General features: G+C 39.1%; 1 protein-coding gene across 3 annotated transcripts; it reads left to right on the forward strand.

Annotated features, from left to right (window-relative positions):
- Window positions 1–254: 254 nt before the first annotated feature.
- On the forward strand, window positions 255–9869 carry pdcl3 (phosducin like 3). 3 transcript variants are annotated; one of them, XM_012956868.2, is made up of 7 exons: window positions 255–373; window positions 1050–1091; window positions 3064–3184; window positions 3768–3858; window positions 5637–5780; window positions 6445–6653; window positions 7544–9869. In XM_012956868.2, the coding sequence occupies exons 2-7, from the start codon at window positions 1086–1088 to the stop codon at window positions 7684–7686; spliced, it is 714 nt and encodes a 237-aa protein (XP_012812322.1). In that variant the 5' UTR covers window positions 255–373; window positions 1050–1085; the 3' UTR covers window positions 7687–9869.
- The last annotated feature ends 2387 nt before the right edge of the window (window positions 9870–12256 follow it).

Consider the following 12256-nt stretch of genomic DNA (forward strand, 5'->3'; position numbering starts at 1 on the left):
TTATATTAACACTTGTAACTGTGGCTCTAACTATTTATATGGGTTTAGGAATTCTGTATTTAATGTTTTATCTATTTATGTATATTTTTTTAAATTGGGCTTGATTCAGGAATCCTATATATAAGTCTTGATTTTTAATTTTATACTGAATTGATTACAATTCTTAATAGTGCATTCTGATTTTTGCATATCTGGAGTGGATGTTGGGGAGTGGATGTTGGGGAGTGCTGTGACTGGAGAAACTAGCTGAGAGCATTAGGACCCCGCAGGCACCGGGAGGAGAATCACATGGGAGGAAGGGAAGCAAGCTCTGAATCGGTATAGGGAAGGAGACTGCTACTGCCCGTAAACGTGGGATTTTTCTAAACTCAACGTAAGTTGCTTAATAGCATGCCGGTGTGTTTAGATGAAGTCTGTTACGCTATGAACTCTGATTATTTTGTTGGAGGGAGTGCAAGCGGAGGCGCAGGATTTACTTATACACCGCTGCATTTATACTGTGTGGTCTCTGGAAGTGAAAACCAACAGCCTGTTAATTCCACTCACACCTTAATGACGAGAGACCGTGTGAGAACTTTAAACATCAAATAAGCAACTTGTATTTATGTATAAAGTACTGGAAGGGTTTGAAATGGACTCAAAAGGGGTATTAACCCAAATCCCTTTTTCACAATAAGGGGTCTGAGTTTACTAATATATGGGCACTTTTATTAACCTCCTTGCCAAGTCTTAACATTTTGAGGTTCAGTTAAGAACAGATTCTGACACACACGGTTTCCTCCCCCTGACAGCTGCACTAATGTTACACACACACACACACACACGGCTCTGTCAGGCAGTGGCGGCTCCATATCGAGCTACTTCCTTATAAGGCCAGGCACTGGGGCAGGAAGCACTAGCAGAGGCTCACGGGTACTTCCCCCAGCCGGCTAGCAGCGTGTGTCTGTGAGAGGCTTGTAAGAGACAGGGAGCTGCGGGGTTTTATAGTGACAGTAATGTTATAGTAACCTTTTTCTCAACGTATCTCTTATTATTCTTGTTTTGTGCAGAATCGCTTACACTGCGTGTGCCCAGGGAGCGGCGAGATGCAGGTGAGAGGGATACGTCTCTTTACTCAGCAGTGTGTATGTAGGGTAGCGCCGGGGCTTGCTACTTGCACCCGAGGGGGGCAGGGGGCACAATAAATTATATAGTCTACCCGGGCGAAAAAAATGCGTTTGTGGATGTTGAGTGGTTGCCTGCTCCACAGTATAATAGGCTCTGTCCCTTTCTGGCTACACCTCCCGGCTATTATACATATGGGCTTTGTCTTTCTAAATTGAAATTACTGCTGCAACTTAAAATTAGCACATAGGCAAGTCATTTGCAGAGCAATAGAGGAGCAGAGTCTGACAAACAAAAAGAGATGTTGCCTTTACATAACAGAAGTTATGGATCTTAAGGTAGCCATACATAGCAATTTTGTTCTTTCCCACCCTCCACTGATGTTCAGGGCTGAATCATCAGATATGGAGGTAGAAACAATGGAAATTCTACCTCTTTCAGCCGATTCAGCCCTGAATGTAGATTTTGCTTAAATGGCGCCCGATCAAAATCTTTTAACCTGGCCGATCGACAAGTCGACTGATATCTGCAGCCTTTTGTGATATCGGTCATCTCATTGAGCCACCATACACGCACCAAATATCATTCGAAACGAGGTTTTGTACAATATCATCGATGCGTGTATGGCCAACTTTAGTGTGATTCTGTTCTAGACATACCAACAGTGGTGCTAGCAAATGTCCCCCTCAGTGTAGTTCCGTCAAGACCATGCAGTCTGCCCAGCTACATAATACAGGTATGGGACCTGTTATCCAGAATGCTCAGCGTCTGGGGTTTTCCAGATAAGGACTCTTTTCGTAATATGAATCTGCATACTTCAGGTCTACTAACAAATCATTTAACATTGCATAAACCCAGTAGGATTTTTTTTGCCACCAATTAATAATGATAAATTATATTTAAGTTGGGATCAAGTACAATACAGTGAAAAGGAAATATGTTTTAAAATGTTGAATTATTTTATGGAGTCTATAGGAGATGCCCTTTCTGAAATTCGTAGCTTTCTGGATAGAGGGTTTCCAGATAACAGACCCCTTACCTGTACTGTATTTGGTTTTAATGTTACTGGGTACAGTCTCCCAGAGCTCTCCTCATTTAAAGAAGAAAAATATTTTATTAGTATTGAAGAAGCAGTTAACAATTGCGCTTATTCTTTGATCTGTCATCTGTGGTATCATTAGTGGTTATGAATGTCCTTACCTTTTCCAGTCTTTGTTTTCAAGTTCTGCCACAAAAGAAAGTGCACTCCTTGGATTAGTATCCACTGTGTGGATTGTAACATAACTGGAAGGTAGTGCACACTGATTGGAGCTAAAAACCTTTATGTGTATACTGTTTTTAACATTTAAAATAAAGTTTAAAGGACAATGAAAGCTTAATATAAATTAAAAGTAAATCTAAAGGCATTCTTTTTAAGTATTTACTGCATATCTAAATTCCCAGATCCCTGCTTGCTTCTCTGAGATATAGTGCTGGCAGCCTACAGCAGTGTGAAGCCTACAGTGACATCACTGAAATCTCTCTGCCCTTCTTGTAGGCTGCCAACGGCAGCCTTCCTATTCTCTGAGCATGTGTGTAACTTGATCCTGTCTCCTGTTCTGAGCTACACATGCCCACCAGCCAATCAGAAGCGGATCTGGCAGAGGGGGGGGGGGGAGGGAATGAAACACATGTGCAGTATGAAGCAAGGAGGGAAGGGAAGGGAGAATACCTTTTTAGAGATGGCTGCCTGTTCTAGAAAATGTAAGTAAGTGTGACTGAGTAAATATTGGATTAGGTGAGCCAAAAGTGTGGCGTTTTTACTAAACAATAGGAGGACTATTGGGCAGTATGCTTTTTAACTTTTGACTTGCATTCTCCTTTAAGGGGAAAAAAGTGTTCTTTCTAGATCATTTAATGTTTTAAGACTCTTGTTTGGGTTATTGTTGCATTTTTTAAATTGACACATGCTTGTTTTAGGATCCAAACGCAGACACAGAGTGGAATGATATTCTGCGTAGAAAAGGTATCCTTCCTCCAAAGGAAAAGCCACAGGATGAAGAGGAGGAAGAAGCAGAAATTCTCCAGCAACAATCTGTTGGTGAGTTATAAGGGTACTAACAGAGAAACTCAAGTTTTCATTATGGTTTTTGGTGTTAAATGGGTTTATGTAATAAAAGACACTAACCTGCAATAGAATAGAGGCAAGCACACCCACATTTCAATGAGGAATTACATCCCTTGTATTTTCTGAGTAATGTTGTGATGGTAGATTCTTTTAATGCCTTTTAAGAGTGGTTTAGATGATTTCTTGAACAAGGATAATATCCAAGGCTATTGTGATACTAAAATATACAATTAGTATTGATGTTGGTATATATATAGTTTATGTATGTGAGTGTATAGATAGGTCGGTATGGGTATCTGTGTGCCTGGGGTTTCTTTAAAGAATTGAACTTCATGGAATTTGATACACATAAAATAGCCCATAAAACAAGCAGCAGACCAAGATTTCCTGTTTGGTGCCTTGAATGGGGCAGCAGCTGAACATAATTTGTCCACATGTTGGACATGACTGCTCTAGATGTCTATTGCAAGGTTTTGGAGAGTGCTGGACTTTATCTTTTAATAGTTGTTATTGATTGCAAGGTGATATTTAATACTTCACTTTTTTTTTTTTTTAGTAAAAACATATGAAGACATGACACTTGAGGAACTGGAAGACAATGAGGATGAATTTAATGAAGAAGATGAGCGAGCAATAGAGTTGTACAGGTCTGTACATATGTAACAGTAGTTTATAGCTACTGTATCTTATCTACTAAATACAGGCAATATACAGACATCCAGTAAGACCTGCATACACGTGGTGTTTCCACACTTTCTCAGGAGCTTTCACACATTAGGATTATATAATAAGCTTTAATTCCTCTCTGGTCCAGTGAGTAGGATGATCTACTGGTGTGACCTGTGGTGGTGTTTCCTGTTGACTTGCATAGAGCATTATCTTTTTTGTCACATTTAAATTGTAGTGTCTGCTAAACTGGGATAATTGCTAAAACACTGGGGGTTCATACATATTTTCTGCAGACATGTTGCACTATATTCTGGCTTTTGTGCGTTTCCTTGTAATTTGTAAAAGCCCATTCAGTGGGAAGAAAGGAAAGAAGCTGCATTCAATTGCTACCTAAGTACTGGGAAGAGTGCTGATCCCTTTCACATTTCTGCCATTCTAATTTTCCAACCTGGTGTTATATACTGTATTCACAGTGAAACATGAATTAAACTTGGCATATTTGCCATACATCAGGATATCTGGTTCTTTTGTGCAGGCGACATCCAGAACAGGGGCTGGATTTATTCTCTGTAAAGGATAAATATATATATTTTAAAGTTACTGGGCCTTAGTCCACTTTCATGAATAGAGATCCCTAGTGTCCTGTTCAATTAAATGTCAGTAAAACCATGATTTGAATCATATTAATATAATGGTGGCTAAATCTGAGTGTCAAAATTGATAATTCCATTTTAGCCTGTATCGACAGGATTCTGATTCAGCTTATTCTTTGTGCCTGGCCAAATTGAATTTACACCTTTTCTAATCATGTGACTTTACTGACATTTGTAGGAGGAGGAGGAGCACTGTGGCTTTAAAAGGAAACATGGCATGAGACAAATAATAAATAGCAGTACAGTTCTGTGTTTGGAGTGACTCGCTCCATTCTTTCGATTTTGATATGTTTGGTCTTTATGGTGCAACTGTGTGGAGGATAAGCTAAATAATGTCAGTACTGAAGAACATTTTACTTTTAAAATGACCGAACTGGTTAATGATTTGACTTTGACAATAAACGCTGTATACAGTCAGGGCCACCATCGGGGGGGACACTCGTCCCGGGCATTTTTAACATTAAAGGGGGCCTGGCCATGCTGGAGTTTTCTTAGCTCGGCCCCCTTTAATCAAGTCCGGGCCCTATCATTGCTATGTCCCACTACATCTGCGTTTTTAAGGTTGCGCCCCATGCGTATTGACATCACACACACGGGGGCGCCACCTTATAAAGGCGCAGATGTAATGGGGAGCAGCGGGACATACTGTAGGATGTCACTGAAGCTAGAGGAAGCAGGAGGATGTTGGGGGGAGCTGGAGGATGCTTGGGGGGGCCCTGGAGGTAGCAGCAGGATGCTTGGGGTGGCCTGGGGGAAGCATGAGGATGCTTTGGGGGGGGAGCAGGAGGATGCTTGGGGGGATGCCTGGGGGAAGCAGGATGATGCTGGGGGGGGTCCTGGAGGAAGCAGAAGGATACTGGGGGGAGCTGAAGGATGCATGGGGGCCCTTGAGGAAGCAGGAAGATGCTTGGGGGAGCTGGAGGATACTGGGGGGGGGAAGCCTGAGGATGCTGGGGGGAGGCCTGGGGGAGCTGGAGGATGCTGGGGGGCCCTGGAGGAAGCAGGAGGATGCTGGGGGGCCCTGGAGGAAGCCCCAGGATTGTTGTTATTGTATAATTTTTTATTTTTATATGTTAGAATATTTTTCTTTTGTTTCTTCTTAGACAACAAAGAATGGCACAGTGGCAAGCAACCCAGATAAAGAATAAATTTGGAGAGGTACTGGAGATTTCAGGACAGGACTATGTCCAGGAAATTACAAAAGCTGGGAAAGATCTGTGGGTCATATTACATCTTTACAAACAGGGGTATGAGTGATATATATTTTCTTTATACATGTCCAACTAGAAACTTAGCATAGTTTTTTTAATTGTTATATAAAGAGAATGTGTTTTCAACTCGTGCTATAACTTACACTAAATTCAAACTGTAGACATGCAAAGGCTATTGCTGACATTGAATTTTGATCTCTGCTTTGCAGCAATTGTGATCACTGTGGTAAAGCCTTTTGACTGTTTTAAAAGGCAGGTGGTTTCACCGTAAAGAATGGCAGTGGAATAATCTTATAGGGCCGCATCAAATCCACTATTTTTGTGATTCGGTCAGACCCCGAATTCTTCGTAAAAGATTCGGCCAAATACCGAATCCTAATTTGCATATATTATTTATGTAGGATTTGGCCGAATCCTGCTGAAAAAAAGGTATTAGACTGCCACAGTGAGCATTATGTCTTCCTTTTAATAAAGATACCACGCCATAGAACTGCATTTTTAGGAAGACCTTACCAGCATATTTAAGGTGGCCTGAAACACCTGAAGCTTGAACTGAGGGGTTATTTGAATTGTATTTTGAGAGACCACAGATGTTGTATGTACATACACAGTTTTCAGGACAGTTATTGTCATTGATAATTCTTTAATCTGCCCAGTACAACTCAATCTAAAAACCATGCTTGCCTGTTCTGTCTTTTAGCATACCACTCTGTTCTTTAATCAACAAACACTTAACTGCACTGGCACGAAAGTTCAAAGATGTGAAATTTGTAAAATCAATATCCACAACCTGCATTCCTAACTATCCTGACAAGAACCTTCCAACTATTTTTGTATATGTTGATGGAGAAATACGGGCTCAGTTCATAGGACCTCTTGTGTTTGGTGGAATGAATCTAACACAGGATGGTAAGTTAACTCAAAATCAGTTTTGTTAATTGAAATATGATTGTATTCTGTTTCCATTTATCACTCCCATCTTCACTGAAAGGTATTTGCAAAACAAATGTAGAATGTACTCGCATAGATTTAGATGCTTGTATATAACAATAGTGTATATTACAATAACGGGAGCTGAAAATACATTAATATCTTTAAAGCAGTGATCGCCAACCAGTTGCTTTCCAGCAACATATTGTTCACCAACCCCTTGGATGTTGGCCTTACTGGCCTCAAAACAGATGTTTTTTTTTTTTTTTTTTAATTCCTGGCTTGGAGGCAAGTTCTGGTTGCATAAAATCAGATGTACTGAGAAGCAAAACCTCCTTTAGGTTGCCAGTCCATATAGGAGCTTCCTAATAGCCAGTAACAGCCCTTATTTGGCTCCCCTGCAAACTTTTTTTCATGCTTGTGTTAGGGACCCCTGCCTTAAAAGAACAGTAACACCAAAAAATGAAAATGTATCAAAGTAATTAGAATATAATGTACTTTTATACAGCCAGGTTGTGTGTTTAATAAAAAGTTGTGTGCTTCAGAAACACTACTATAGTTTATATAAACAAAACTTGTGTGTAGCCATGGGGGAAGCTTTTCAATTTGAAATGGGGCTAAATGGCTCTGGTCACATAGCAGATGATGATAACCTCTGTAAAATATCATTGTTTTCGTTCAGTAGTTTGCTTGAAGTAGAGGCAAATTATGTAAAACATGTATTTACAGCATAATGTCCCGTAACGAATATAACAATGGTTAATGCAAGCAAGCAATCGGATATTTTAAGTACTTTTGTTAAGTATGTGTGTTTTGTTTTTGTTTTTGCTGTGATTTTACTACATATGTCTGTATATCTTATGTTTTAGAGTTGGAATGGAAGCTTGCTGAATCTGGAGCCGTCAAGACAGACCTTGAGGAAAACCCAAAAAAGCAAATCCAGGACCATCTCATGACCTCAATCCGTGTCTCCATCCCTACAAAGAAAGACAGTGATTCAGAGGATGACTGAAGAGCAATCTTTTTTTTTTTTTGGTCTTTTACAAGTTGCTTGTACAGTTATGTTCTGTGCCTATAACTCCCAAATACTGTGTTATTATTCAAAGCTAAAACTATGGCAGACTTCAGTCTTTAAAAGGACATGGTTTTCTGCAACCACAAGTCTTACTATTTACCACCACTTCACAGGTAGATATTTTGAACACTAGATGGGCAGCAGTTCATGGACAGAAAATCTGCCTAAAATGTTTTACTAAAATGTGTTAATTTATAACATTCACAGATTTTATATATTAGTTACATAGATGACTGAACAAAATGTTTTATAAATTTAATTTTTTCTGTGATGCAATTATCTGGCTGCATGCTTTGAAATTACATCTAAATAGTGGGGTTTCATTTGTTTTACTGCCTTGACAACTACTACATTTGAAATATTTGAAGCTTTATAAGTAGTTTATAACTAATTGAAACCATTAAAGAAGAAGGAAATGCACAATCACTAGGGGGTGCCAAATGTCAGGCCGAACCTTAGGCCTACAAATGCGCGGTAGAGTAAAAAAGATGGATTTTTTGTAAACATTTGGCTTTTAAGTCTACTGTGCATGCCCACGCACACAAAGAAGAAAGAAGATCACTTCATAGTGCTTGCTAGAAAGTATCCTGGGCCGGTACAGATTTCTGCTAAAAGGAGCACTGGCCTGGGCTTTTAGGTAGGTTATTATAATCACCGAGTGAGTCCTTCCTTCTCCTTTAAAGTACAGCAAAGTGCCATTATATAATGCTTTATAAACAGGGCTCTTAATATCCTGCAGATGTAATGTCTATTTTAATGTTTTTGCCTAGTAAAATTCTAGTAATAAATACTTCAGAAACAAGAAATCCTAGACCGTATCTAAGTCTCTTAGAATATAAAAATACTTGCAGCTCAGTAGTTAATATCTACTGGCGTCCTCCACCCCAAGCTTTAAATACGGAAAGGAGCATATGCTCTGTAGATTTAGCTAGGCCCATTTGGGGCCCTGGAAGAATGGGCAATAGGCATTAAGGTTTTTCTTCTGCATACATTTCTTAGAGAGGTAACACTTGGAGCTAAAGGAAAAAGCGATCAGTAGTTTCAGTATTTGGAGACTTGCATTTGTGTAGATTATCATTTTTAAGTTGATGTGGGTATTAATGACCTTGGTGGTCATTAATACATGCTCTTTAAGATTATTATATAAAGTTTTTTGATGGGATTTTTATTTGGTGCTTTTTTTTTTTTTTAAGCAGTTTTGATTAAATACACTTCTGAATCTCAAAAACAGACTACAAGAAGTTATTTTGTCTAAAAATAAATCTGTTTGCAGGCTAAAGGACTCATGATGCAAGGAGCAAAATGCCCACCATCTCCCACCCACCTGCCAGTGGCACCTGTCACCATATCAGTAGAACTCCCCACTATCCCCCACAAAAAGTTATCAATGATCTTCTCATTGAAAAAGTTGCTTGCTTAGTTGACCCTTACTAAAGTGCCCAGAAGACTTTTACAGCTTATTTCCTGCCTTTCAATTGGGGTTCGACCAGTTCTTTGTAAAGTGTTTATGTATTCTGAATTATATAAAACTTGTACATCTTGCCTACTGTATGTTTGTTTATATTTGTGTAAGAAAAAAAATCTGTCTACTATTAAGAAAAATAAATAGACTGTTAATGGAAAGTCTAGGGATGTAGAGATACGGAAAAAAAAATGTAAGCCCCCTCTATATTGGATCATGTCTGTGTGTGTGTGCCTGTATATCTCTTAGAATGTACCTATGCAATGCTTAAAGTTAATTGCAGGTTGCTTAGCTAGTTTAAGATGACACAAGCAGAAAACAGAGTCACTGGTAGTTGTATTTTAAAAGAAGTTATAATTTTATTTATTTAGTCTGGGAAGTCAGACCTTGAATCTGCATAGGATTCCCAAACATGATAGTGTAGGGAAGTGGGGATTCCAAAAGCATGACCACCACCTGGTTGTTAAAAGGTTTTTATCTTTTAAAACTAAAAATACAGTTGCCATATTGTCCCAAATTAAAATTTAAAATACAAATTAAAAATACAGGAACAAAAGCTTAAAGATTTTTTGTGTCTGAAATAATTGTTTGAGAGCTGAATCAGGTAAATTCAAAGCTCTTAAAGTGAACATTTTCAATAAATATCCTATTTTTTGTCTTTCGTTTTTTTTATTATATGACTTTATTGTGCTTCTGGTTGCCACAATCAGAAATAAAGAGGGTAGCTAACTGTGCCTATTTATGTGCAGCGTACTAGAAGTCAAAATTTTATTGGTGCCAATTGTATTGCCGTGAACTACTAATATACATTACCATAAAGATGTCTGTAATATTAAAAACAGTGTATAGTTACATCAGAATTCTACATTGTAATATATTTGGGCTTTTCAAGGTAGGAGAATATAAAGCAGGGCCATAGCATTGTCTGCATTGTATTTGATCTTGATACATAACATAGATATAGTTTATGTGTACCAACAAAAATAAACCCCCTCTTTTTAAAAGGCTGCCCAAAAGAGCAGATCTTTGCCCAAGGCCAAATCAGACTGATCCAATCATATCATCACATCAAGCTATCTCATTAGCAGGCCATCAGTTTAACCTCATATATGGGACAGTCTGTAGTGGCATATGCATAATTTAAATTGCACTATGGCAATAATAACCTGTAATGACCAAATAATAATTCACTTTAGTCATCAGAATGTCACATGGCACTGAGGGGGATCAAAGTTTATATTGTCCAAAATAAATATTTTCTAAAATGGCCCCTGCAGCACAACATTTGAGGAACCCCCCGCTCAAAGCAATCCACATTCACTTGATATTTTTAAAATATAATAATTTGAAATACTCTTTTCTGCCTTCTTTACCACTGTTCTCCCAAAAAAAAGTCATAGCTGGAGGGAACAGCGGAACAAATGGTTTAAATGTTCAGTGCTGGACTGGCCCACCAGAGAACCTCACTCCAAGGGCCCACCAAACACTGCTACTGCATGCCCCTGAGATGCCGCTGCCCTCCACCCTATGCTGTGAGACAAGCAATATGGGGCCTATGGCAAAAGTGTAGCTTGGGTCCCCAAACAATTGCCTTTATGTAATAAAAAGCAATTGCATAAACCCTGGGCAAACTCGGTGCCTTTTATTACATAACCATTTATGAGTCCAAAACTGAGCAGGGCCCAGGACTGAGGCCCACCAAGACTTACGGGTCAGATGGGTTTGGGTTCAAATTTGAGCAACCATTATGGGTTCCAGTTGGGTGTGGGTCAGACTGGGTAAGTTTTTCCTCTGGTGCTGTTGAAATTTACACTTCACTTGCATGACACGGCAGTCATCACTAGTACTAAATGCACAACAGTTTTTTTGTTGCCATCTAGTGGATTATACAGATATAACATGATAAGGTCCATGAAATTGCGTTGTTTTTTTATTCTACATCTGTCCTATCCAAACCTATGGGGGTACATAACTTCTTAATCTCAAAAGTTATTGACCACAATGTCTTTTTATGCTTGCCTAATGCTTGCTTTTTTATTATTGTCTTGGGTACATATTGGTCCTGGAGCCCATTGTTCATCTGATATTTCATATGATATTCACAATTTGTAATTGATGTTCCTTTTACATTTTTATTTATTTATTTATTTTTTTTGTTTTATATTATGCCTCTTTTTAGCTTGATATTTAAGTTACTTTTTATTTATGGTCACAACTGCAAGTACAGTTGTGCAAAAAATGCACAAACAATCATTACTCATATTGACAGCATTCATTAAAAGTACTTGCACCTAAACACTCTATTCACACTTCCACACACTTCCATATAGTTCCACTGGTCACTTGTCCCTGTCCAGTCCAATTATGATGAATGGGGCACCTAATGATGAGGGGAAACCCTGGAGCTACCTGAACTAGCAAATGCCATTTTTACATTGATTGCTGAAAATTAAACAATGCCCAGTCCAACAATTCTGAATGGCCAATTGCACTAAGCACAAATTGTCATAGGTCTGCTAACAGGGTTGCCATCAGAAATCATGGGCCCCATACTACTTAGCAGGGCGTTCCATGTTGGTTTGAATAAGAACCCCTTTTGAATAATCCCCAATATGTATACATACATATACAGACCTATTGATACATTCACAAATGATATATACATACTTATACTAAACTAACTGTAGATCTTAAGATCACAATAGTCATATATTGTGCTTCACACTGGTGTCCACCTAAGGTGGGCAATATCAGGCTGATCAAATTATCAGATAAGAACTATTGGGTTACAAGCTGTTAGGGCAAGGACTGCATCAACTAGCCCATGAGGCAGGGGCGTTACTTGCCCCTGAGGTGGCTCCTCTGATGCCATCCCCCTTGGCCCACCATGCTTACCTTTACAGCTTTGGAGGGGGTCCAGGGGGGGCCGCATCGCTAGTGTAGAGTGCAATGGCACTCTTTACACTAGAGTGCAGCTCTTAAAGTTACCTGAAGCGGCTATTTGTCGCCCCTGGTAACTTCGAGGGCACCGCCGCCTAACATGAG

The sequence above is a fragment of the Xenopus tropicalis genome, chromosome 2, assembly GCF_000004195.4.
Source record: "Xenopus tropicalis strain Nigerian chromosome 2, UCB_Xtro_10.0, whole genome shotgun sequence".
In the NCBI taxonomy this organism is placed as follows: Eukaryota; Metazoa; Chordata; class Amphibia; order Anura; family Pipidae; genus Xenopus; species Xenopus tropicalis.

Excerpts from the sequence above, each read along its gene's own strand:
- pdcl3 (XM_031895925.1), top strand. The coding sequence starts at position 391 with ATGCCGGTGTGTTTAGATGAAGTCTGTTACGCTATGAACTCTGATTAT. Across the intron at positions 3,185-3,767 it reads TCTCCAGCAACAATCTGTTG|TAAAAACATATGAAGACATG; the intron begins GTGAGTTATAAG and ends TTTTTTTTTTAG. Across the intron at positions 6,654-7,543 it reads AATGAATCTAACACAGGATG|AGTTGGAATGGAAGCTTGCT; the intron begins GTAAGTTAACTC and ends CTTATGTTTTAG.